This window comes from Pelophylax lessonae (assembly GCF_965119305.1).
Source record: "Pelophylax lessonae genome assembly, chromosome: 2".
Lineage (NCBI taxonomy): Eukaryota > Metazoa > Chordata > Amphibia > Anura > Ranidae > Pelophylax > Pelophylax lessonae.
In genome coordinates, this window is record NC_138769.1 from 111,779,580 (window position 1) to 111,807,516 (window position 27,937).

Consider the following 27,937-nt stretch of genomic DNA (forward strand, 5'->3'; position numbering starts at 1 on the left):
CTCATTGGCTAAGGCAGCAGCCAGTGAGCCAATGAGTAAAGAGAGAGGGGATGGGGCCTAGCCATGGCTCTGTGTGTGAAAGCACATGCAGAACAGTGGCTTGGGTTTAAGCCTGCTTGGGTACCCCCATAGAAAGCTGCTTGCTCTTGGGGCACTGGGCAGGAGGGAGGGTCCAGGAGTGCTGGCGGGGGACCCGAGAAGAGGGGCAGGTAAGTATGACATGTTATTTTAAAACCATATGCATTTTTTACTTTAATATCACTTTAAGGGCTGAATCCCCCACACCCTGTTTTGTGTTATGGTGACCATGTCCTCTAGAATGACATAATCTAACATCTTCTGTGGTGACATCTAGAATCCCTTTCAGGCTTGCAGTGTGAAAGAATGAAGCCTGGCCAGAGCCCATTATGTTATTTGCCAGTTACAGGCAGAGGATTTAAACAAACATCGATGCATGAAGAAAAGTGAATAAATTTCTATCTGCAAACTTATTTAGCATTTTGTGTGTCACACAAGAATTCACAAGTTTGTTTCATGACCGTGGTAAGCTGTTCATCCATACACATCCATCTCTACTCCCACTCTAGCAGTTCTGCTCCTCTCTTTCCACCACTCCACACTACAGTATTTATGTCACCATGGTAATGGTGGACATTTTAGAAGGACTTTAAACTTAGAACACTGCATGATTATTTTGGCGTGCGCAATCAGATAAAAAGATAAACTGACGCATATCACTTTTAAAGTGATTTGGCGCAGATCATTGTAACAGTACACAAAACTTGGTGCAGAAAATGCATTGATTTTTACATTAAAGAATGATGTACTTCTCTTTGTTAAAGAGGTTGTAAACTCAGTTAATTTTTTTTTTTTTTTTACAAGCTGAAAGAGAAACACATAATGAGCTAGTATGCATCGCATACTAGCTCATTATGAAATACCTACCTTAGAACGAGCCCCCGCCGTGCCGTCCGCTCACCTCTATGACGGGCGACATATCCAGTCGCCCGTCTTCCGGGATCGCGGCATCCGGCCATCTGATTGTCCGGAGCCGCGGTGACGTCACTCCCGCGCACAGGCGCAGGAGCAGACGGTCACGGCACGGGGCTTTGAAGGAACGGCACCAGCGACCGTTCCTTCAGAGCGCATGCGCCAGTGACGTCACTGGCTGCATGTAAGGTAAATATCTCCTAAACGGTACATGTTTAGGAGATATTTACAGTACCTATAGGTAAGCCTTATCATAGCCTTATCATAGGCTTACCTAATAGGTAAAAGTGTAAAAGTGTTCCTCTTTAATGCCCCCCGATAAGTCTATTATTATTTTTATACAGCCATCTTGGACTAAGACATGTTTAAAACAGCCTAGTGTTGCCACCTTTTCTTCAAGCCACACCCGAACACTTTAGCAGCGCACAGCCATTTTTATTGTTTGTTTTTGTTAAGGTGGAAGGCTGTGGACTCTGGCGTAACAGGGAACTCAAATGTAAGGGGATTTCTGCTCACCAAAACCCCCACTTACATCAAAGTTCCCAGCATCCCCCTAAATCAGGTTTCTCAAAGACCCCTTACATCAGAGTCCGCAGAGCACCCCTTGCATCTGAGCCCCCCTCACCTTGCTGTACTCACTCGCTCAGAGGAAGGAGAAAGAAGGCACCGGGGGGGGACTTAAGCCACAAACATCAGATGGTGGGCTCACTCACCCAAGGATAGAAGCCAAGGCATCAGCACCATTCATCAACAATGTATCTTGACTACTGGTCTTCAAATTTCTCACTCACACATCCCAGACACAGAGAGATAGGGGCAGAAGGTGCAGACGGAGCCCTCTCACCTCTCAGGTCCGTGGGAGGGGATGTGCTGGGTCTTGGCAGTGTGGGAGACCCAGGCAGCAGGAGGAATCTGCGTTGCACAAGGGGACTATGGCATGCCCCGTGCAGATGCCTATGGGTCTGAATAATGTGTCCGGGTTTCAGGCGGTCTGAAACTTGGACACGTGATTCAAAGACTGGACTGTCCAGGTGACCCTGGACAATCTATGTGCAGCAAAAAGAGTGTACTAAGCTAGCTCCCCAAGCAGATCTTTGCTCATAAATTCGTTGGGGCATACAGAATTGAAAGGCTGTTTAAACTTCCCTATATGTACTGCTTTCCTCCTGGGCATGTTGTCAGCTGCACAGTGCATAATCAAAAGTAACAGGTGTCAGGTTAGTGTTATATCCAGCCAAATAAGGAGAAATAAGGGGCGCACAGGAAACAAAAAAGTAGAACAGAAGCAAAAAAATAAATAAATGAATTTTAACAGGAGACTGATTACACTGTCATTTGGGCTGCAGGGACCAAAAGCATTAGTTATCTGCAATGGTGTGCATGTCCTGCAAGCTGCTACTTCAGGTAAAAATCCTTCCTTCATGCTGTCAGATACTGCCCGGAGCCATGAACTTATGGTGCTGCAGGGGTTAACCGCAGTAGCTGTGAAAGAACTGCAGCGCTCATCCGTCCTTCCTGCTCTCTCCATCCTTCTCATAACTAGTACTATTACTGTCCCATGGTCTATAAAGAGGAAGGTGAGATCCTGTCATTCATCCGTCCCTCCTCTATTCGTAAAACATGAGGCACTGTGGGACAATAATAGTATGAAGTCTGTGACTAGTGGACGGGGCAGACATTTCTTCACACTAGCAGCTGCTGATGTTAACCCCTGCAGAACTGGAAGGTTCCCGCTCTAGACAGTGTCCAGAGACATGAAGGAAGGATTTTTATATGAAGCAGCAGCATGCGGGACATGGCATAAGGAATGTGTTGGGTGCTTAATCCAAAATTAATAAAATAAAGAATAAACTTCAGCTTTAAATAGATTTACTGGACAAAACCTTACCTAGGTGTAGAAAAATATCAACAAAAACAAAAATTTCAGAAATGTTCCAATTTATAACTATTAATCACACTTCTATACATACAGAATCTAGTTATATTTTCAGTTTCCTTAGCTAAAAAAAAATGAAAAAACATTTTTTACCACAGAGCCATGGTTTACTTTCTGCAATATATTAGTCTACCATTGCCTCTGCTCTTCTCTTGCTTGAGATAACAACATAACAGAAGATGATTCAAGGACTTGGAGAGGTCTCTGTAGACAAACTGAAACAACTATGACTGCTCAGGAAAACTTGCTGCTTATAGTGAAATGTCAGGAGATGTGAGGAATTCCTCCGCTTTATTTACTGGAAGAATTGCATGCTGCACACTTACAGGCTTATACAGGAAAGCGAGGTACAAAGCACAGAAATACCGCACACAGCTAGAGATTTGAACTGGTCTGTCACTGATCTGACTTGCAATCTGCTGTGGTCTTCACCACTGCACTACCTAATTGCAAAATGTGGCATGCTGCGGTTTCGATCCGTCCTGCTATTTTTTTCTGTACAGTGAAGTCTATAAACAGTTGATTCAAAAGAAAAATGTGAGGTATCATTCTGTTTTTATCTGCCTTCAAATCGGGTTTTCTTTGGGAGTCCAGAAAAACAAACTAGAAATGCAATGAAAAGTGCAAGCTTTTTCGGTTTCATAAGTAAAAAATAAATTACAAAAAATAAAAATTTAGTAAAATTTAGTAAAACAAACTAAATACTGCATGTTACTGATATGAATGCTGTTGTAGTTCTTTTCTTTGTAAAATGACTGATGTGGATTACTGTAATATGCATCACTTTCTGAATATATATATATATATATATATATATACACATACACACACACACACACACACAATAATACCAAAAGTATTGGGACGCCCGCCTTTACACGTACATGAACTTTAATGGCATCCCAGTCTTAGTCCGGAGGGTTCATTATTGAATTTGCAGCTATAACAACCTCAACTCTTCTGGGAAGGTTGTCCACAAGGTTTTGGAGGGTGTCTATGGAAGTGTTTGACCATTCCTCCGGGAGCGCATTTGTGAGGTCGGGTACTGATGTTGGAGAGAAGGCCTGGCTCGCAGTCTCTGCTCCAATTCATCCCATAGGTGTTCTATCGGGTTAAGGTCAGAAATCTGTGCAGGCCAGTCAAGTTCCTCCACCTCAACTTTACTCATTCATGTCCTGGTGTGCAGTCATGTTGGAACAGGAAGGGGCCATCCCCAAACTATTCCCACAAAGTTGGGAGCATGAAATTGTACAAAATGTCTTGATATGCTGACGCCTTAAGAGTTCCTTTCACTGGAATCAAGGGGCCAAGCCCAACCTCTGAATAACAACCCCACACCATAATCCCCCCTCCACCAAAAGATTTGGACCAGTGCACAAAGCAAGGTCCATAAAGACAAGGATGAGTGAGTTTGGGGGAACTTGACTGGCCTGAACAGAGTCCTGACCGCAACCCGATAGAACACCTTTGGGATGAATTAGAGCGCAGACTGCAAGCCAGGCCTTCTCGTCCAACATCAATGCCTGACCTCACAAATGCCCTTCTAGGAGAATGATCAAACATTCCCATAGACACTCTCCTAAACCTTGTGAGCAGCCTTCCCAGAATCGTTGAAGCGGTTACAACTGCAAAGGGTGGGCCAACTCAATATTGAACCCTTCAGACTAAGACTGTCAATTAAAATTCATGTGCGTGTAAAGGCAGGCATTCCCATACTTTTGGTAATATATATATAACAAAATTATAAACACAACAATTGTTTTTGCTCCCATTTTTCATGAGCTAAACTCAAAGATCTAAGAAAACCAGGATTAATTAGTGAAGAGAACACCTATCGATAGTGCCAGATGCCATTGAATGTGAGCATTTTCCCACTCAAATCAGTTACGACAACACACTGCAGTCAGGTCGAGACCCAGATAAGGACGACGAGCATGCAAATTAACTTTCCTGAGACGATTTCTGACAGTTTGTGCAGAAATCTTTGTTTATGCAAACCGAATGTTGAAGCAGCTGTCCGGGTGGCTGGTCTCAGACGACCTTGGAGGTGAAGATGTTGGATGTGGAGGTCCTGGGCTGGTGTGGTTACATGTGGTCTACGGTTGTGAGGCTGGTTGGATGTACTGCCAAATTCTCTGAAAGCCTTTGGAGACGGCTTATGGTATTGAAATGAATATTCAATTCACGGGAAACAGCTCTGGTGGACATTCCAGCAGTCAGCATGCCAACTGCACGCTCCCTCAAAACTTGCGACATCTGTGCTGTGTGATAAAACTGCACATTTTAGAGTGGCTTTTATTGTGGCCAGCCTAAGGCACACCTGTGCAATAATCATGCTGTCTAATTAGCATCCTGATATGCCACACCTGTGAGCTGGATGGATTATCTCAGCAAAGGAGAAGTGCTCACTAACACAGATTTAGACAGAGTTGTGAACAATATTTGAGAGAAATAGACCTTTTGTGTACATAGAAAAAGTCTTAGATCTTTGAGTTCGGCTCATGAAAAATGGGGGCAAAAACAAAAGTGTTGCCTTTATAATTTTGTTTAGTGTATGTATATATATATATATATATATATATATATATATATATATATATATATATATATATATGGTAATGAATGAAGAAAAGATTAGTGCGCTAAAAATATACATAAACAGACAAAATAAGTAATAACAATAGTGTATAACGTAAAAGGAAAATAGTTTCCCTTAAGTTAGTCCATAAACCCCAAAAGTGCGAAACATAAAACCTTAAGGGCTCTTTCACACGGTCCGCACCGTAGGCAGATCCGTGTTGCTCAGCGGGGATCGATCCGCGATCCCCGCTGAGCCGGGCGGGTGACAGCTCCGTCTCCGCTTGCAGTGCGGAGAGGGAGGTGTCTCAGCCCCCGCTGCCCTCTATGGGGGATCGGATGAGAGCGGACCGCTTGTCCGCTCTCATCAGATCCGCTCAGATTACTGAACGGATGGAAAAATAGGGTTTCCATCCGTCCAGATTTCAAGCACAGGATAGGATGCGGATGGCAGCGGGTGTCAGCGGAGGTGTCTCCGCTGACACCCGCTGCCCCATAGAGCTGCATGGAGGATCCGATCAGATCCGCCTAAAAAACTGACAGGCGGATCTGATCGGATCGCCCGTGTGAAAGAGCCCTAATAAGTGTCTTTAAGCAAAAAGTGAATTGGGACACTTGAAAAGACGATTGGGTCTTGAAAAGTGAAATCCAACAAACAATTCCTTGTTATTAAGTGAATTCACACGATTGGTGCTATCCAGTGCTGGATGCAACCCCACCGTGATCAAACAGAGAAATGGATGGCTTGCTTACCCAAGAGACATGAGGCCTGTAGTTGTCATACACTTAAGGGTTAACTGGCCCCAGCAGGTGACGGAATCTCTTTGGGTAACAGCAATCCGCAGATCGAAATACCTCTTGCACATTCAGGGCTATCCAGAACTCGCATACAATGGAAGGAGAGGCCGATACTCCATTACCCTTTAAAACGTCCTTTTATTGTGTAAAACAGTTGCACTTACATGTATGTGGGCAGAAGACAGCTTAGATGAGTGTGCACGGCCGCCTGCAGTGCACACCATGCGTGGTAATGACGTGGCTACTCTACCCGATGCGTTTCCCCACAGAAGGCCTAAACTGGGATTGGAGGACTGTATGTGAGTTCTGAATAGTCTCTCTGGTAAGAAGCCACCCATTTATATGCTTCATCATGAAGGGGGTCGCATGCAGCACTGCTTAACACCAATTGTGTGAATTTAATAACAAGGAATTGTTTATTGGATTTCACTTTTCAAGACCCAATCATCACTACGTTGAACATCATTGACTTTGGTTGTTGCATGCTTTTTTTAAGTATTTTTCACTTTTTGCCTAAATACACTTATTAAGGTTTTATGTTTTGCACTTTTGTGGTTTATGGACAAATTTAAGGAAAATGGTTTTCCTTTTTTTTACGTGATACACTATTGTTATTACTTATTTTGTCTGTTCGTGTATATTTTCAGTGCACTAGTCTTTTTTTCATACATTACATTTTTCTTCCAAAATTCAGGGAGTTCTAGGTGCTGCTAACCAATTGTTAAGCTAGCGCACACTTATTTGTCAAATCTTTAGTGGCATTAACGAATGTACTGATGGGATCTATTGTATGACTGTTCATACAAAAATCTCCTACCATGTGCCCACTTTAGTTGGGATTTATGTTTGCAACTAGGTTGTGAAAAATACTGGCCAGTTACATAGGTATGTTTATCCAACCACTAGAAAGGAAATGTCTAATATCCAATTCTCTCAGCTCCAGTGGCCATTCAGTATCATTATCTGGAGGATGGAACACTGGCCATGTTGGAATGGAAATGAAGGGTATGCATGACCCCTCCAGATGACGTCAGTGTGACGAAACGCGTCGAGAGCGTGACCACATCACTTCCGTCTAACGATCCCGAGGCTCAGAACGCACATCCGGCGGCTGGCACGCACGCTACTCCCAGGTGTGCACCGCGAGAGAGGAGGTTGAAGCTCCTATGCCAGACGGACGTATTAAAGGTTCTTAGCTTATGTGAGTACATGTCTTTTTTATTGGAATAAAGACATTTTAAACGATATTACACTATCGGAGGCTCCTTTTCCCTTTTTTATACCCGGGGACTGTACTGGATACTTTTTCCTTACTGAGCTGATACTATATACCCTATGGCGGAGTGAGATCGAGCACAAGGAGGAAGTGCATTAAGAGGGACCAGGTTGCCGGTGTATGGGAGCGATCCCCAATATCGACCCGCTAGTTACCCCTGCAGGGGTTCGGGAATCTGGTAAGCGCAAGACCCCAGGATTAGGGGAGCACTTTACCTTCTGCCCACTCACTGCACTCCGGGCATAGAGAAAAGAGCACCATAGCCACTTTATATGGACTATATAATTATAGGACTTTTTTCATCAGCCTTGATTGCATGATATTTGGACTGATTTGTCGTGGCGTTCTACAGTGATATCCACGTTTTTTGCTGAATTTGCACAGTTCTTTCTCTTTCACATTTGCACTGTTGTACCTATTTATTGGCAGCTATATTTATCATCTATATTGATTTATATTTTGATTGTGACGATATTTCCATTTTATACTCATTATTGGTATTTTATAGAGTATATATATCCATCTATTTTAATTAATGTTCCACTCCTACCATATCACTCGTCTATTAAATTGTTTACTGATAAGGTAGATTTTACTGCTACCTGCATTCATTTTTGCACAATAATTTTTATATTCTCATTTTTTATTCACACTTTTTATATTCACATCATTTATTACTTGCACAATACAGGCTTATTGTTATTTATTGCATCAAATCTGCACACGTTCACTTTGGGTCTGCACATATTTATTCATTTATATATTCCTCTACACTAACGTGCAGATTGACTTTTTTACTTTTATTTGTATTTTTAGTGTTTGTACTTTATATACACCATAACATTCTTTTATGTATTTTCTATCCTTTATGATTATCACACAATTTGTCTACACACGAATTTGAATCTACTTTTTACCACGCGTATTTATATTGAATACACATACACACGCCATACCAGTTACGAGTGATTTATTTATTATTAATCTGTAGGAGTGATGCAATAATATTTAAACAATTCGATTTCCTGAACACCCCATTAGGTAGCGCCAATCACTTCCTCACCCTATCCATACATTTGATGCTTCCCTTTTAGGGTCGCATTTTTTGAAGTGGGCAGGAGCCAAGTGTGGTGTTTTTTACATAATCTTCATACACCCTTTATCCTAAGCGCGGATCTCTTTTACCACTTTTTATATGCATGACATTACACCACAGGAGACAGAAAGGAAGGTCACTCTGCAGGAAAGTACCTGGCCAAGATAATATAGTGAATGCCTCTATAGCTAATGGAGTGTTGTGGGAAGTATGTGACCCACACATCTTGATTTCTAATAACACAGCTTCAAAGTTTCTGAAACACTGCTTTTGATGTCTTTTTTGTACATCACATTTTAGTATATAAAATAAAGTGAAGAGAAGGTGCTACAACCCACATGAGATAAGGAGATCCAGAGCTTCTGGGTGCGGAAAGGCAGTCACACAGCTGCAATTGCAGTCCTGAAGAGAGATGATCCGCAACTCCTTGCTTTCTGTTAAAAATCTTCAAAATGTATTAATTCTCCATAAAAGACAAAATATCCAGGCAGTAGATGTTAACACGTTTCAGCCTTGTGGGCCCACAAAAAACATTCTGAAGATTTTTAAGAGCAAGGAAGGACTTGCGGATCATTTCTCTTCACCTTCTAGTATGTGTGGTAAACAGTATGTCCAAGCTAATTCGTGGACTCACACCCAAGGATTTCTAGAGTCCTGCCACCATTCTCCTCATTTAAGTGCAACCTAAGCAGGACTGCTTTAATGCTCTCCAGAAGAAATTTTTTGAAACTTCCTAGCACCATACGGACATATAAAAAAACACGTCCTGTTCACCTGAACTGACCTGCATTTAGCAGTGCCAGTGTACACTACATACACAAAGTAAAGGAACCATCTAGTACATCAGTGTGTATTTTGGACCTTGGTAATGGAGGTTGCTCTGGCAAAAATACAACAAGGTCTTGTGTGACCCTAAGAACTTCTATGGTTCATTAAACCTGCACCATTAGGCATAACTAATGTATGCTTGCATGCTTCAAAGGAAGAACACTGTTGGTAGGCTTCAATGAATTCTGTACAACATGGTACAAATCTGCTTAAGGTCCTTTCAGCAGGGAATGCGGATGGGGGTTTTGCTTCTCCACTTACATTTATCTGCCTGTAGCTATAAAATAATCCCCATGTATGCTGTATCCAAGACAGACAGAAAAGCAACAAAGCACATACCGTAATTCAGTCAGATAACAAAAACACATCTATGAACAGACCCAAGAAAACAAAACTTAATTTAAAAACACTGCTGGAATCCAATAATAGGGATGATCTAAAAGTGGAAATATGTGTGGGTGCCGAGATATAAAATCAAAGCAGACCAAGGTCACTGACCCAACATTTTCACCAACAGCATTAGGAGTGTTCCCAATTAATTAGACAAGTTTCACCCGTTAGTATTAGAAAATAAGCCCGCACCACACACCCTTCATGACTGCTGTTAGTAACAGATCCTGTACACACAATGATTTTTTTTTTTTTTAAAGAAGAGTTTATTTATTAATTGAAAAAGTAGCTGTGAACATTTAAAAGACTTCGGGGTTGATTTACTAAAGGCAAATAAAATGTGCACTTTGCAAGAGCATTTACTCCAGAGCTTAGTAAATGAGTGGAAGCTTTACGGACATCAATCATCCATTCGTGTGCAAGCAAAAATGCTGTTTTTTATTGTCCATATAATTGGGTATTTTTACAAAGTGAAGCTTCACCTCATTTACTAAGCTAAGCTCTGAATTAAATGCACTTGAGACAAAAGGAAACTGCACTTGCAAAGTGCACAGCCTTCTTGCCTTTAGAAAAACAACCCCTTTGTCCCTGCATACACAACTACTATGTCACGCCAGGACATGTTCCTCCCAGTTTAGAACAGTTTTCATAGCAGGGGGGTGACTACCACATAAAGCGAGTGGACCAGCGTTACCACCCAAAAGTTGCAGACTACATGTACTAATAACGAAGGGAAGGTAAGTGAATCCATTCTAGGGAAATCTTACACCTACCACTGAATTGTCCATTGATTACACATTATCAAAACTGCAGCTGGAGGGATGAGACTTCCTTGCTTGGCTTTGTCATATCTGCAGCAAGAGAGGTCAGGGTTTCTGGCGTGATCATCTTTCCACTGAGATACATCAAACTCCCAGTATCTACACAAAACTGAAATATCAGTGTTAGCTGGATTACACTTTTAAACCAATGTGTGTACTGGTACCATTAGAAGTAATAAAATCCCACTCACCATGATAAGGGCATGCTAGGCATGTCAGCCTATAGGCAAAATACCAGTAACCTTTTTTTTTTTTTTAGTGGAAAACTTTAAAATGTCATGCACCAGTCTCTGCAGAGCACCCACAATACATGCCACCAAAATGCTAAAATTACCCGTTTTATATAGGAGTTGTTTCAAGAAGGCTAAACCCTCAGAGGTGGCCTTTATCAAAGCATATCCTCTGAGTAACCTCCCCAGTCTTCATTCTGGCTCTACAAATATAAAATCACAAGGTGAAAAATGTAGTTTCTCTATTAGAGATTACTATCAATCTCTTTTAAACATTCTTGCTAATAGATGTGCATATTTATAGTGTACTGAGCAAAGTCTTTCTCTTGCGACAATGGCAAAGCATAGCTAACCTTGGGGTATCCATGGGCAGTCCCAGGGGGTATACTCCCTCTCTCTGCTATAGGCACTCAGTTTAGTTACAAGCAGTGTCAGGAGAATTCTAACTCCACAGAGGGGTGGGTGCTGTGTCCATCAATGAACATCAGAGAAATGGATTTTACGGTAATTCGAAAATCCCATTTTCTCTTTCGTTCATTGACGGACACAGCTCCCAATATTCTTAACCATTGGGATGTCCCAAAGCAGTGTTAAATATGAGTGGTGGGAACAGACAAAAAAATCCCAAAGCTAAACAGTAGCCAACCAGGCAACAGGAGCTCAACCAAAACAACTGGAGCTCACTTGAAAAAAAACAATACACCCTCAAAGAGGGTCAGGGACTCTTAAACAGCAGTTTGCAAAACCTTGCGGCCCAAAGAAGCATCTGCAGATGCCAACACATCCACTTTATAAAACTTTGTGAAAGTGTGCACCGACGACCAGGTGGCCACCTTGCAAGCCTGCGTCACTGATGCCTGATGACCAAAAGCCCAGGAGGCACTAAGTGCCCTAGTAGAGTGCACCTTGACAGGGAAAGGAGGAACCTGACCCCTGATGGAATAGGCCTGAATCACCGTCTGTCTGATCCATCTGGAAATGGTGGCAGAGGAAGTGGACAACCCTTTACGAGGTTTATCCGTGAACACAAATAGAGAGTCTAACTGCCTGAAAAACTCTGTAGCTGCCAGGTACACCGTAATTGCCCAGAGCACATCCAAGGCATGCAAGGCAATTTCCTTTGGATGTTTAGGCCTGGGGCACAGGGAAGGCAACACAATGATTTTCATTTGAATGAAGACAGAGACAACCTTTGGAACGAACGACGGAGAGGGTCGAAGAACCACCTTATCCCTGTGAATCACCAGGTAAGGTGAACAACGGGATAACGCTGCCAGTTCCGACACACTGCGCGCAGAGGTGGTAGCCACCAAAAAGGCCACCTTCTGGGACAGCGTAAGCCAGGGAATCTCCCGAAATTCTCAAAGGGAGGCTTCTGGAGAACCGAAAGCACCAAATTGAGATCCCAAGGCGGCAACGGAGCCCGCACTGAAGTAACCAAATGTCGGACACTCTAAGGAAAGGTAAGCACCAGGGAGTGTGTGGTCAAAGGTCGTTGGAAGAAGACCACCAAAGCAGACACCTGGCCCTTGATGGTACTCAAGGCCAGTTTCTGTTTAACCCCCCATTGAAGGAAGGTCAAGATCCCAGCCACCGAGAAGGAGCGAGGATGAACCTCAAGAGACTCACACCACGCACTGTATGTCTTCCACGTAGAAAGGTAGATCTTCCTAGAAGTAGATTTCCTAGCTTTCAACAGGGTATAAATCGCAGACTCACATAAACCCCATCCTTCAGCACCTGGCATTCCACAGCCAAGTCGTCAAAGCCAGCAGCTGTAAAGCAGGATGGAAGATCGGAGCTTTGGACAGCAGATCCTCCCTGAGAGAAAGCTTACAAGGGATGTCGACCAGCCGCACCAGATCAGCGTACCAAGCCCGGCAGGGCCACTCCGGGGCCACCAAGATGACCGGAATCCCTTCTGCCTCGATCCTGCAGAGAAGTCTTGGCAGAAGCTTGAGAGGAGGGAAAGCATAAATCAGTTGATACTGATCCCACGGGGCCACCAATGCGTCTGTGGCGTCTGCCAGAGGATTTCGTGACCGAGCCACAAACCTCTGCACCTTGCTGTTGAGCCGAGATGCCGACAGATCCACCTCAGGGGTGCTCAACCAGCGACACAGTTAATGAAACACCTCCAGATAAAGGTACCACTCCCCTTGGTCCAACGCCTGCCCACTGAGGTAACCTGCCTGCAAATCTTCCACCCCGGGAATGTGTACGGCGGAGAGGGCTGGAACGTACCGTTCTGTCCACCTTGGAATGCTGGCTACCTCCAGAAGCCCTAGCACAATTCTTGTGCCCCATTAGTGATTGAAATAAGCCACGGCCGTGGCATTGTCTAATTGGATGCACACTGGACAACCCTGAAGACGATCCGTCCCATGGTCCAGACACAGTCTGATCGCTCGGAGCTCCAAGACATTAAATTGGTAGTCTGGACTCTTACATCGTCCAGATCCCCTGAGCAGAATGCTTCGCGAGGACGTCTCCCCAGCCAGACAGGCTGGCATCCATGGTGACCACTGTCCAATACAAGGGGAGGAAGGTTTTGCCTAGCCAAAGCGTTGTAGAACAAAGCCACCATATCAGGGACTCCGTTCCCCGACTCAGCCGGATCTGATTGTCCAGAGACTGCGGAGTCTTGTCCCATTTGGTCAGAATCTCCCTTGCAGGGACCTTGTATGGAACTGTGCAAGTCCGGAGGGATGACCATCTGCTGGATAGCAGGAGACGAATTGCAGCCTGCAATTTCTGAAGTTTGTCCAGAGGAAGGGGCACTCTGGCTAAGGCAGAGTCCAGAGTCAGGCCCAAATAGTCCAGCTTTGTGGACGGAACTAGAGCAGACTTCTGAAAATTCAGAATCCAACCAAACTCCCGCAGAGTTTGCATAGTAATCTCCAGGTTTTCCACCAGAGCAGAAGGAAACTCTGCTCGCAGAAGGAGATCATCCAAGAAGCCCAATATCGTGATCGCCCGTTGGTGTACCAAGGCTAGCACCGGGGCTAACACTTTTGTGAAGACAGCAGAGGCCAGACCAAAGGGTAATGCCACAAACTGATAATGCTCATCTCTCACAGAAAAGCAGAGAAAAGCTGGTGATTGGCACATATTGGAATGTGAAGGCAGGCATTCTTGATGTCAATAGAGGCGAGGAAATCCCCCTGATGCCGGAATGTCACCACAGTTCGAATGGATTTTATTCTGAACTTCTGCACCCGCACAGAGCAGTTCAGCGCATTGAGGTCCAGGATTGGACGCACTTTGCCTTCCTTCCTGGGAACTGTGAACAGGTTTGAGTGAAAACCCTGAAAACGTTCGCACATCAGAACCGGGACAATCACCCCTTGAAGTAACAGGTCTTGTACCGCCCCAAACAGGCCCTGTAAGTAGTCTGGGGACAGGCGCAAGTTGGAAGGAAAGAACCCGGCCAGGGGACAAGAGCAAAACTCGATCGTGTAGCTAGGACCAAATGACTTTGTGGACCCACTCGTCTTGAACCAGGGAAGTCCACGGGTCCGGAAACCAGCAAAGACGTCCCCCACCCTGAATACAGGGGAGGGCGCACCTTCATGCTGAAGGAGCCTTGTCCACGGATCTGGAGAAACCTGCTCTCAGCTTGACAGACCAGGTTCATTTAGATCCTCCAGAGGAGGCCCTGAAAGGCTTCAAGCCATTTTGAGTCGACCCTGAGGGACAAAAAAACTTCTTATAAAGCCAAGAAGGAAGGCCCATGTCTACGACAAGGTTCCTTGCTCTTAGTAGCCTGTGGAAGAAAAGTACTCTTCCCCCCGTGAGACCTTTAATGATGTCATCCAGGGTAGCTCCCAACATGCAATCTCTTTAAAAAGGAAGATCAGTCAAGGCCTTTTTAGAAGTCTGGTCCACAGACCAGCACTTGAGCCAAAAGACACACCGAAGGACCACAGCCAAAAAAGAGAGCCGAGCCATTAGGGGAGCTGCATCCAAAATGGCATCACAGATGAACTGCTGCCCCTGGACCAGCTAGTAAGCCAGCTTGGGCAAGGCAGGGAGGAGCTGTTCTCCCTCCAGGTCATGGTGTAAGAGCCTAGCCCACTCGGTCAGATTTTGCGACACCAGGGCAATGGTGAATACCAGCCTCATTGCCAAACCAGCCAGAGCGTACATATTGCGGGCCACAGCCTCCGCCTTCTGGTCAGCCAATTCCTTAAAGGCAGAGAAAGAAAGACTCTTCAACCGGAATCATGGTTGCCTTGTTTATTCTGGAAAAATGGAGAGTCCACCATCGGTAGAACAGTCCACTTCTTAAGGGGTAACGCCTAGTAAAGCACTTAGGGACTACACGGGGACGCTTTGGTCGTCCCCACTCTATAGCAACAATTCTCTCAAAAGAGGCAGGGAAAAAAAAACACCTTTGCCGCTCTGAGTGGCTTGTGAGTGCCAATGGGAACCTGCGCCTCTGTCGCAACTGGTGCTGCGTCCCCCATCTTCAGGGTCTCACGCACAGATACAAATCAGAGGATTCCGAGCGAGAGGTTGCAGACCCAGCAGGGTGACCCACGTCCACGGTGGCCGAGAGATGAGGCAAGGGAAGGCGGGGGGAATTTTTTGCCAGTCCATCGCCCAAACGCCACCTACAGCCAGGACACAAATGACTCCAGGACCGCCGTCACTGCACTGATGGATGGTTGGGACCCAGAGGGCCCCGCAGCCTCAGAGAGGGGATCAGGTGGGGAGATGTGCTCCATAGACTCCATGAGTCACCAGGGGAACACCACAAAAAGTGTTAAAAAACACTGCAAAGGGACCATCCCCACCACGCTGGCAGCACCACCCGGTCGCCAGGCACAAGCAATCCTCGGCAGAGAGGGAGAGAACCCCGCCAGACTGACCACCCAGCAGAAACAGGCACCTGCAGCCAACAGGATAATCTGCACAACACATGTGGCAATCAGGAAGTGAAAAGATCCAGGAGTCAGCACCAGGGAATGAGAAGGGGCTCCCTCTGCCGAAATTGCCTCCCACAGGGCTCCTATTGGGCAATGCTATTTTCAATGGCAAACCACAGTAAAACGTCCGCCAGACTAAACAAACATAGCCACCGTGTATAGAATCACACAGGCTACAACAAAATGGCGGCCCGCATGGCACCACAAGACTTACAGGGAACCAGGCCTCAAGGACAGTTCCAGGCAGGACGGATGGGCCCTGGCAAGAGCCCCCACCAGGTACAACCCCCCACACAGTTGATCGTCCGGTTGCCGGTGGTGCACTCCCCCCCCCCATCGCCAGCTAGCTCCCGGCCCCCACCCCAGGAGGTAGACCAGACCACCCAAACAGCCCCTAGCATTGTGGGGGGGGGGGGGGGGGTAGGATGGGGAACACTGGAAAGGGGGGGTGCCTGACCGGAAGGAAGGGAACCCGGGGGTCCGACCGTCCCAGGGAGGGACCCACGTCCATCACAAGACCCTCAAGGGGGAGAGGGGGGGGGCAGCTACTCACCACACCAAGAACCAGGCGGGCATGGCTCCAGACAGAACTCCTCTCCATCCAAATGGGGGGGCTGTCGGTCAGGAGGAATGATGCGACTCGGGCCGAGATCCAGTCGTATGTGACCCCGCGAGGCATTTACCTCGCAGGCCAGCCCCTGTCCAATGGGTATGTCTCGGCCGACCAAGCGCAGAGCTGAGGTCTGCGCGCGCTTGCTGGCCAGACTGGGGTGACCACTGGATCTAGATTATCCAGCCCGTCGCCCAGTCCGGCAGTTGAATGTAGATCTCACAGGAAAAATCCAGGAGAAAAAAAATTCTATCTAAAAAGAAAAAATTTGCCAGGATCAAAGACCCCAGCAAGAAACTCGGTCCTTACTCCTGACTAGGCAGAAAAAAAAAACTGAGTGCCTATAGCAGAGTGAAGGAGTATAACCCTGGGACTGCCCATGGGCATAGCCAGATTTCGTTTATGCCTAGCGTCTTACTCCTTTAGGGGGCAGTATAACCCAATGGTTAAGAATTTCAGGAGCTGTGTCCGTCAATGAACGAAAGAGAAATTACTTTACCAGTTAAGGAACAACTTCCCCTAGGTAAAGTTGCTCATTGATTCTGCCACAAACTTGTCTTAAACCAAAGCCTAGGGTTTCATTTTACATAGCGTGTGGAAGGGTTGAAGTCTCAGACAAGTGTCCTCCTTGAGAGAACACTCTCCTTTTTTGTCCTGGTGACCATTGTTACAGAAAGTGAAAGTTAAAAAATAAAAATAGTCATCACTTGAACATTAATGAGGGAGTTAGCAAAATCTTCCAATAGGTGGACCTGTCTGAGAGGGGATTTTCCTCACTACTACTGTTGTGTCTTCAGGGAAATCAACCTAACAGGTTTTAGGTATCCCTTACTCTAGCCCAAACAAAACAAAAGTTTTGGCTTTAGATACACTCTAATAAATCAACAACAAAGGCGTTATAAAACACCAACAGTTGGCATAGCTCCTAAAAAAAAAAAAAAATGGAAGGAGACAGTACAGTTACAACACAAGAGGGATCAAGGGCCCTACTTATTAGAGCTTACAAAGCTGCCCATACACTGTGGGAATTTTGGTTGGTTCGTCCTACTGGCCCCGTATGATTCAACAAAGTCAATCTTTCAATCAATTTTGGTCAAAGAAAACCCACTAGAGACTTTCTGTAAAAACAGCCAGCTGTCATAATGCAGTAGCCACAGCAGGAGATTCGTTCATTCGTGCTGTATAGCGTGGATGGAGGAATCTGTTTTTTCCCCTTCAGCCTCTGAGCTGAATGAAGAAAAAAGAAAAAAATTCTGTGTATGGCCAGCTTAAGTTTATTTAGCCCCAGCAGGTTCAACTTTGCCCATTAGTGCTTATTTGGGAAGCTATATTTGAATAATTCTTAAATTTAACAATATAACGAAAATCAGTTATCAAAGTTGCACTAGGAATATTTCCATTCAAGCTACATTTTCTTCCTACTCCACACTGAGCTGGCACTAGTTTTACTATCTGACATTACTAAAAGCAATTTCTTTTGGGAAATCAAAAGGTCAAACATTTCATTAAAGGCAAAAAAGTAAAAACTCTAAATGAAAAAGGGCAAATGGTAATGATAATGTACAAAGGTATGATAACCACGAGCTACCATTATTTTAATTGAAGGTATATAGAAAGAAAAGTACAGTCTGTTTTATTTATTTTACTTTAAATATGTGACTGCAATCAATGTAATGTAAATATTCTTATTGCAATATATTTTTAAAATATGTAGTTTGCAAATACTGTATAGTTGGACAGCCAAATGTGTCTATTACATCATGCAGGCTGTACCTTCTGCTTCCTAAAGCTATAAAGTGATTGTACTTTACTGTAATTGCAAGTCAGGCAAGTCAGACTGACCGAAAAGAAAGGATCACTTTTTGACTAATAAAATCAATTCAGCTGGAATGCTGACCACTATCTATGATATACAGGTAGCCAGCGGAGGGGTCATCTGTACAATAATTATTAGAAAAAACAGAGCAAATCATAACACTAAAATGTGTAGTTTCAACACTCACAATAGCTTTTCTTTAAAGTATTAATCTAATTGGTTGCTGTAGGTTTCTGAACTTATTAGATATTGACCTTTATACTTGGATTAGGCATTTAGCATTTATAATAAAAACTAAGATGACCAGCGCTATGGAATATGCAGTGAGTGTAGGTTGAAAGATCACGGTGTAAGCTGCCAACAACCAAACCCAAAAGGGTTAAAGAATGAAATGAGTGCAAGCGGGGTTGTGAACGGCGCTACCGTGTTAAAAGCATAAATACATTTGGTGAGTAAATGTCATAAATAGTGGTATAAAAATCATAAGGAATATATGCAAAATATATATATATAAAATTAAAAGTGCTGAATGTGCTGTTTTTAATAAGGTATAACTTATAAAGTGCACATGTGACTCATGGTTTTTCAGAAGTATCCAAGTAGATGTCTATCGACGAAACCGGTAGGGCGGAGTCTTCGACGTCATTACGTCATTTCCGGAGCCAGAGCCGTGGAACGCGGAAGCTTCCCGGCGTACACCACCACTGATCGAGGACAGCCTGATTCTTCCCTGTGAGTTACTATACGTTTTTTCTATACACGTTTGCGATATGGTACCAGGGGGTTCCCCTCTCTGTATTTTTCTTTGAGGACCACACTTCAGGAAATCAGAGGGAGTGAAGGAGCCCCTAGACGATATCCACTATAGAAAAGACTCACCAGGTTGTATATAGGGTGGGACACCTAGCGGCCACGCAGGTATCTGCAACCCAGATTTCTTCTGATTTACCCGCAAATTGCTTGCATTGAATGGCTTTTAAATCTATCTTTTCACTTTTGTTCACCAAAGCACAGAGGTTTTAGATTTCTTTATTGTGCACAATCACTTTAAACCTGTTTTTTAAACAGGTCACTTCTTTAATGAAAAATAAAAAATCACCGTCTTGTCTTTAGTTTTGTGTCTTTTTTTCTACATCAGCACTCTGCACTTTGTTATTTGCATTTTTAAAGGCACAGAGTATGTACTCTCACTAAAACTGGTTTTTGAAAAACCATGAGTCACATGTGCACTTTATAAGTTATACCCTATTAAAAACAGCACATTCAGCACTTTTAATTTTATATATATATTTTGCATATATTCCTTATGATTTTTATACCACTATTTAGGACATTTACTCACCAAATGTATTTATGCTTTTAACACGGTAGCGCCATTCACAACCCCGCTTGCACACATTTCATTTAGCATTTATAATGCAATGTAGAGAAAAACATTAACATCGGTATTTATAACTAAACAATACTTGTTGCTGAAATGTGTGTAAACAGGTCTGTATAATGTAATTGATAATAATTTTTCTGCCCCAGTATTTTATAATGAACTTTGCAAATTAATAGTTTTTCTTCCACAGTTATTTAGAATATAAAATAAAAATTGGTCAAGTCAAAAGCACTTTAATGCTACGTGCACACATATGGGAGCTAAATGCACTGCACTTCACTCCTTAACCAATGTGAGCTAAGTGCATTTTAAATCTACACCACCAACGGCAGCTAAGTAAACTGTTAATCTATGGGATGTCACTATCCTATGATCCAATACTGTGAGGACCTAAGTGCAGTGTTTACCTTGGATCCCATTGGTCTAGAAGGAAAGCGCACTTTTAAAAACAAATTTTCCAAACATAGAGCCAGTTTACGGTTTTTAGGAGGACCTGTGGTAATGGGAATAAAAAATGCCCCATTTTGGTGGTCAGTGCCTGTGGTCAGTAAGAGAAGCCGCAGTGCCCCAACATTGGTGCCAGTGGCAGGAATACTCCCCCATCATTGGTGTCAGTGGGAGGAATAGTGCCCCCCATCATTGCGGTTAGTGGCAGGAATAGTGTTCCATCATTTAGATCAGTGGGGAATAATACCCCATTGTTGTTGGTATTAGTCAGAGGAATAGTGCCCCATCATTGATTTAAGTGGAAGGAAGAGTGCCTCATTATTGGTTTCAGTGGCAGGAATACATTTCCAACATTTATATCTATGGGAGGAATACTACCCCCTCGTTGATGTCAGTGGGAGAAATAGTGCCCCATTGTGGTTGGTATCAGTCAGAGGAATATTGTCTCATCATTGGTGTCAGTGGAAAGAATAGCATTCCAACATTTTTACCAGTGGGAGGAATGGTGTCCCAACATTTTTATCAGTGGGAGGAATGGTGTCCCATCATTGGTGTCAGTGGAAAGAATAGCATTCCAACATTTATATCAGTGGGAGGAATGGTGTACCAAAATTGGTGTCAGTGGAAAGAATAGCGTTCCAACATTTATATCAGTGGGAGGAATGATGTCCCATCATTGGTGTCAGTGGAAAGAATAGCATTCCAACATTTATATATCAGTGGGAGGAATGGTGTCCCATCATTGGTGTCAGTGGAAAGAATAGCGTTCCAACATTTATATCAGTGGGAGGAATGGTGTCCCATCATTGGTGTAAGTGAAAAGAATAGCATTCCAACATTTTTATCAGTGGGAGGAATGGTGTCCCATCATTGGTGTAAGTGAAAAGAATAGCATTCCAACATTTTTATCAGTGGGAGGAATGGTGTCCCATCATTGGTGTAAGTGAAAAGAATAGCATTCCAACATTTATATCAGTGGGAGGAATGGTATCCCATCATTGGTGTCAGTGGAAAGAATAGCATTCCAACATTTATATCAGTGGAAGGAATTGTGTCCCATCATTGGTGTCAGTGGGAGAAATATTGCAACATCATTGGTGTCACTGGGAGGAATGATGTCTTATCGGTATTAACAGTGGGAGGTAAAGTACCCCAAGAACAGGATAAAGGCAAGCAAAGGGCCACACTTTAGAGATCACTGTTCAAGACCAATGAAAACCAAGTGCAATGTACCTCTATACCAATAGCAGCCAATGTACTTCTACACTAATGGGAGCCAAATGCACTCTACGTCTTTTACAGTAGAAGTCTACAGCACCACACATACAGTAAGAGCCATAAAAGAGGGAACTCAGGGTCATGTACTTCTAGTAGAGTAAAGTGCACAGTACTTCCATACCAGACAATTTCTATACCGCACAAAAATTTTACACAAGCAGCTGCACCTCATCTCTATACCAACACTAATCAAGTGTACGAGGAGAATGTTATATTGCACTTCTTCATTAATGGAAGCCAAATGTACTCTGCTCCTATATGGCTCAAAGTTCAACTAGTGAAGTGACCATGAGGGTCAAGCTTTAGATCTAAGAAGTGGCTGCAGCGATTGCAGAACAGTTTATAAGATGCCCAATAAATAAGGTAAAAGAGTCTTGATAGTTTTTAATTTAATCTAACTAAAAAAGCAACGATCACGGATTTCCTGCCTACAGGAAAAGAAATTACAGTGCTTAGTAAAACAGCACAGAACACTGAAGTCCATTATTGGGTGTGATAGCGCCATTCAAATAGGGTGGGGGGGGGGGCATCTGCTGACCGCTGCAGACTCCAGATCCATGTACAAATGGGATATTTCCTGCATACTGTGTCAATTTCATAAGCTCACAGTACTGTCTGTTCTAGGACTTTTTTTTAGTTACAGAGTTGAGATATAGTTTCTCATTACTTCCATGTGAGGAAAGTACCATCCAAACAAAATAATACACATACACAAGTTAGGTTATGTACTATAACTCAACTAAAGAGGCTTCCCGTATGAATATAATAAAAGTACAAAATTAAAGTCCTGAATAAACTGTGAATAAATATTTAAGCTTCTTAAAAAAAAAGAGAGGTTGTCTGACATAAGCCATGGGTTATATGTAGTACCCACTCTGGGCAATGAACTAGTTTGGTTAGTGTTACTGATAATCTTAGTAAGGTTAGTGCTTAGGAACAATACCTGAAAAAAGTGTCAAAGAAGACAGTCTAGCTTCTGGAATTCAGCAATGAAACAGTAAAGAAGCACACAAATACATCAGAACAGACACATACCAGATACAATACATTAGGCACAAGCACAAAATATAGAGACACAAAAAGGTGAAAGAAATAACCTTGACAGTTAAAATACATTTCTAATTGGATATTAGAACACATGATATTGATAAATGCTGTCATTATTATGTTAAGACATAGGAGTATACTTGAATTATAGAAGGGTACAGCACAGAAATTAACTCTGGATTATGCAAGAGCAACATGCAGTACTGAACGGATGAAGGCATGTCAAACCAAAGCTCACTTGCTGCAAAACCACATTTTCCATAAATATTATGGGATGGGATCAAGATACAGAAGAAATTACTAAAATTTCAGAGGTCAGATGGGTTCAACAAGTACACGAAACCCCAAGTGATAGTTGAATAATCCCAGTATAAAAAGGTACCATCTTTACTATATAGGTTGACCTCAAATAGCACCAATCTTTTAAATCCCATCACTCAAAAACATCCTTACACTTTAATAAGGCCCTCAATTATTAACATAGGTATATTGTTTGGTACCGGTCTGCTGAAAGCATTTACGTTCTCAACAAAACAATTTAGAAGGGAGGGCCTGACTGAGGTATTTTGGCATATGGCTAAATTATCTATAATAACGACTGCAGGTTGTCAGGCTACAGAAGTTGGTGACACGTTGACCAGGCTGGACAAGCCATCATCAGGGGTTAGTAGCAGGAAGCAAAGACATGGTGGGTGGCAAGATAAGCATGCGGTAGGTAAAGTCATTCTTCTTACCTCTTGTAGCAGGTCAGCCTGCTCAATGGCTTTTAGAACATTTTTCTTTGACGTTTCCTGTACCTCTCCTCCCAAAAGAAATTCATCCAGAATAAAATAGGCTTTCTCAAAATTAAAGATGATATCAAGCTCACACACCTGAAAGGCAGAGAAGATGAGCATGTCTTCAGGCAATAATGACACACAGAACAAATGTTTCAACAGCAATCCGCACATCCGAATAAGTGATAACATTTTCAGTATATATGGTTATTAAACTGGTACTGGTAAGCTGTTCTAGCTAAAATGGCTTTGCAGTTAGCTCTCGAAAGATGAATTTGGAGATAAAACCTTGACAGGTAGGAAATGTTTAAATTTAGTAAAAGATGTAGTGGTGTGGAGACCAAGGGAGGGCTGCTTATTGCTTGCAAGCAAGCTAAGTAGCCTACTTACATCCAGGGCTCGGCAGATAATCTCCTGTCGGTCCAGTCTAAATCAGAGAGCCACCGCAAACAGGGAGTACTAAAGAAAGCTGATTAAAAAGGAAACAGAGTTGTAACCTAAAGAGGTTGCAAAGAGGGATGCTCAGATCTGATCAGTTTTTAGTAAAAAAATATATTTTATTGATAATGATAACGAAATAGTGACCTATTGGTGCACTTCCCGACATGGGATAGTGACACACACTAGAGAACCAGACATAGTGAAACTACATAAAAAACAGCGTAAAAACAACACAAAGACAAACAAACACGCCTCATGCCAAACCACATATAGGGAAGAATTTGGGCACACATTGAGCGAGTGGCAGTATACGGCCCTAACTGGCCTAGTGTTACCACCACAAACGCTGAATTAGTGCCGGCATGCCACAGATTGCTGCTTATATTAGATAGTAATAATTGTTCAAATAAAACCAACCATACAGGGTACTGAAACGTTGGTATCTATATATTGCAGAGCAGTATAGAGTCACATAACTTTCTGCGATTTCACCCAATAAAAATCAGGGAAAGATCCTATGGATAGAGATCAAAACAGCCGCACCGTTGAATAGCTCAAACTTAAGTGGCTTCACTAAAAAATGGAAATACTGTTCCAGCAGATATAGATATATGTGCATATAGTTATTACATAGCAGCATGGAGTGAGGTAGATGGAAGCTTCTGACAGTCTATATTTTTCTTGTAAATCACTCAGGACTATACATGGAGTATCGTCAGTAGTTTTCAGTCAAGTGCCTGCCAATTCAGGGTGGACAGTGGAGGAGGTATAGACCATACAAGGAAGTGGTTGTTGGTTCACACATAAATGGACTCCAATATCCACAATGCGATAACAGGGAGAGACGCTTATTAATAAAGCAGCGAGAGCTCGCACCAATTGGGTCTCCTACGGTGTAGGGAATCCAGACCGCAGTCATATACAGCAGGGTAATTTGATCATATGGATTCAAGCATATTGCTTACCACATCACCGGAGTATTCCACATTCACAGATACCTGGTGGTCACGGCCATTTCTCTATCCCCTTCGCTAGTTCCGTGGATGTTTTGCCAACAACTTTCCTTCCGGGTCTTTTTCCTAGAGGGACATTCAGATATGCCCGCGGTGTCTAGGTTCCTCCTATTGGTTTAGTAAAATCAGCTTGTCATTTTCGCCGATAGCATTGCAGGCAGCGTTGACTCAGAACCATCGCTTAGTCATCGGCAAGTGGGAGGTTCCCTGTGGTGAGTAGGCAGAGGCGTGTGACGTTAACGCGTTTCACATGCCTGACGCACGCTTCTTCAAGACCTAAAGATGCGTGCGTCACGCATGCGAAACGCGTTGACGTCACGCGCCTCTGCCAATAGGAGGAACCTAGACACCGTGGGCATATCTGAATGTCCCTCTAGGAAAAAGACCCGGAAGGAAAGTAATTGGCAAAAGATCCACTGAACTAGCGAAGGAGATAGAGAAAAGGCCGTGACCACCAGGTATCTGTGAATGTGGAATACTCCGGTGATGCGGTAAGCAATATGCTTGAATCCATATGATCAAATTACCCTGCTGTATATGACTGCGGTCTGGATTCCCTACACCATAAGAGACCCAATTGGTGCGAGCCCTCGCTGCTTTATTACACAGCGTCTCTCCCTGTTATCGCATTGTGGATATCGGAGTCCATTTATGTGTGAACCAACAACCACTTCCTTGTATGGTCTATACCTCCTCCACCGTCCACCCCGAATTGGCAGGCACTTGACTGAAAACTACTGACGATACTCCATGTATAGTCCTGAGTGATTTACAAGAAAAATATAGACTGTCAGAAGCTTCCATCTACCTCACTCCATGCTGCTATGTAATAACTATATGCACATATATCTATATCTGCTGGAACAGTATTTCCATTTTTTAGTGAAGCCACTTAAGTTTGAGCTATTCAACGGTACGGCTGTTTTGATCTCTATCCATAGGATCTTTCCCTGATATTTATTGGGTGAAATCGCAGAAAGTTATGTGACTCTATACTGCTCTGCAATATATAGATACCAACGTTTCAGTACCCTGTACGGTTGGTTTTATTTGAACAATTATTACTATCTAATATAAGCAGCAATCTGTGGCATGCTGGCACTACTTCAGCGTTTGTGGTGGTAACACTAGGCCAGTTAGGGCCGTATACTGCCACTCGCTGAATGTGTGCCAAAATTCTTCCCTATATGTGGTTTGGCATGAGGAGTGTATTTGCTTGTCTTTGGGTTGTTTTTACGCTGTCTTTTATGTAGTTTCACTATGTCTGGTTCTCTAGTGTGTGTCACTATCCCATGCCAGGAAGTGCACCAATAGGTCACTATTTCGTTATCATTATCAATAAAATATATTTTTTTACTAAAAACTGATTAGATCTGAGCATCCCTCTTTGCAACCTCTTTAGGTTACAACTCTGTTTCCTTTTTAATCAGCTTTCTCTAATGTTTAAATTTAGTTTTTTCCATCGTTCAATGGTATTGTAGCACGTGTGGCATAACTGAAGTGTTTTTTCTTTTTTTTGCATGCATAGCAAATTAACAAAGTAATTACTAAAATGCAATTTCAGTCATAATTGAAATCCTTATGTTGATCAAGTTCAGCAACTCTGATCTAAACACATTTTTGGGGGGGGGGGGGGGGGGATCAGTGGCAAGCATAAGGGCAAGGCCATCTCAGAACATAAAGACACAGGGCAAGAAAAAAATGTAACACATTACATAGAGAAATAGCAAAACATGTATGCATAGTTTCCTTGCTTTATTCTCAGTTGGCTCTGAAAACATGTACTGACCCTACTCAATAGCACATTTGTTTTTTTTTTTACATTTTTGATTGGCTTTCCGAGCTGCTTTGATAAATATTTATACTGGTTAAACGCGTTTTTCCAATAATCAATAATTCTATGGTGTGTACTTGCCTCAATCAATAACACCCAATGTGATTTCTGTTTTTTTCCCCCTCCGCCTGCTATCTGCATGGGTCACTTCTGATCATTTATCCCTACTTCAAGCAATCCCCAAGGACACCTCCCCCCACCAGCAGGTGATTGACAGCTTTAGCATGTTTTCCTATGAGACTGTGTAGAGGGATGTGTGTCCATTCCCTACAATCAACTCAGCTCCCCTGTCTGTACTGTGACATCAGATCTCCGTCCTTGAAGCTCAGAAATGCTGTGTAAACTGTATGCTTTGAACAGCTGTAGAGAAGACAGGGCTGCAAATAAACAAGTATAGCTTATGTAGGAGCATTTGTTTCATCTCTGCCCATCACCTAAGACCAGTCACTTCAGTTGGTGAATTGCAAGACAAAGAACATCAAATTGCTGAGCAGAGAGTGAAAAACATTTGCCACAAAAAGAAAAGCAACCTGTGTAAAGAGAAACAGTAAGAAACCTGCCTAAAGGATATATTATACTTTCTTGAAGTTTTAATGAGAAAGACATTTCACACACAGAGTACATAATTTCAGGACACTGTAATTAGACTCACGCTGCCAAAATACTTGTCCAAAAGCTCCACGTAACGATGAATTATTTCCAGAGTGATCAGCTCATTGTCCTGGTCTTCAATGGCGCAGCAGAAGTAAAGGCTGGCATACCTACACATAGAAGGAATAATTTTCAGAGAGGATGCCTACCAGATACTGGTATATAAAAATACAGATATATAGTGATTGTGATAACAGTAATAAAAGCAAAAATAATAATGGTAAACAACTACCGTATTACTCAAACATAGAATTCAGCGGGGGATGGGTTAAAGGATAGTCCACCCTAAACCAATATTACATAACAGGAAAGGATACAGATAGGATGAGTAATCCCTGCCTCGTAAACCTCTTGGGTATCTGCAATCAAGGTACCATCATAGTTTCTAAATCCTCCCCACAATTATTCCCATTAAGATATCACATTCTTACTTCTGGATACTATTCTACCAACAAGACACGGTTTCTTTTTTACCATCGAAAAATCTGCGGTTGAGAATGATTGAAATCTCTTGCTGACTAAATCACCTATAAAAGGAGAATGGTATCGTGCAAGTTGGTATATTCCTTTTTTTGGTACATTTAATCTGTAAAGGCCAACTTCAGCCAAAACTTGATTAAACACAGACGCTGCTCCCAATGTGACATCCTTGCTTTGCTGGTGGTGCACATCCCCACACATGTTGTCCTGGGCTCTCCGTGTAATACCACCGAAAGATCCCCGTGTCCCATCTAGTGAGTATTTACAGTTTTTACTTGCTCAGCAGA

The 27,937-nt window shown here is 43.1% G+C and overlaps 1 protein-coding gene across 5 annotated transcripts in view; it reads right to left on the minus strand.

Annotated features, from left to right (window-relative positions):
* Positions 1–27,937, minus strand: part of AP1S2 (adaptor related protein complex 1 subunit sigma 2) — a 177,140-nt gene that overhangs the window by 84,337 nt on the left and 64,866 nt on the right. For 4 of the 5 annotated variants that reach the window (XM_082248598.1, XM_082248596.1, XM_082248597.1 and 1 more), the window contains exons 3-4: positions 27,172–27,280; positions 23,190–23,327 (exon numbers count right to left, since the gene is read on the minus strand). In XM_082248598.1, the coding sequence (XP_082104724.1) occupies positions 23,190–23,327; positions 27,172–27,280 (247 nt within the window). Of the gene's footprint in view, positions 1–11,046; positions 11,146–23,189; positions 23,328–27,171; positions 27,281–27,937 lie in introns of all 5 variants that reach the window. The other variant, XR_014225000.1, reaches the window with a different exon arrangement.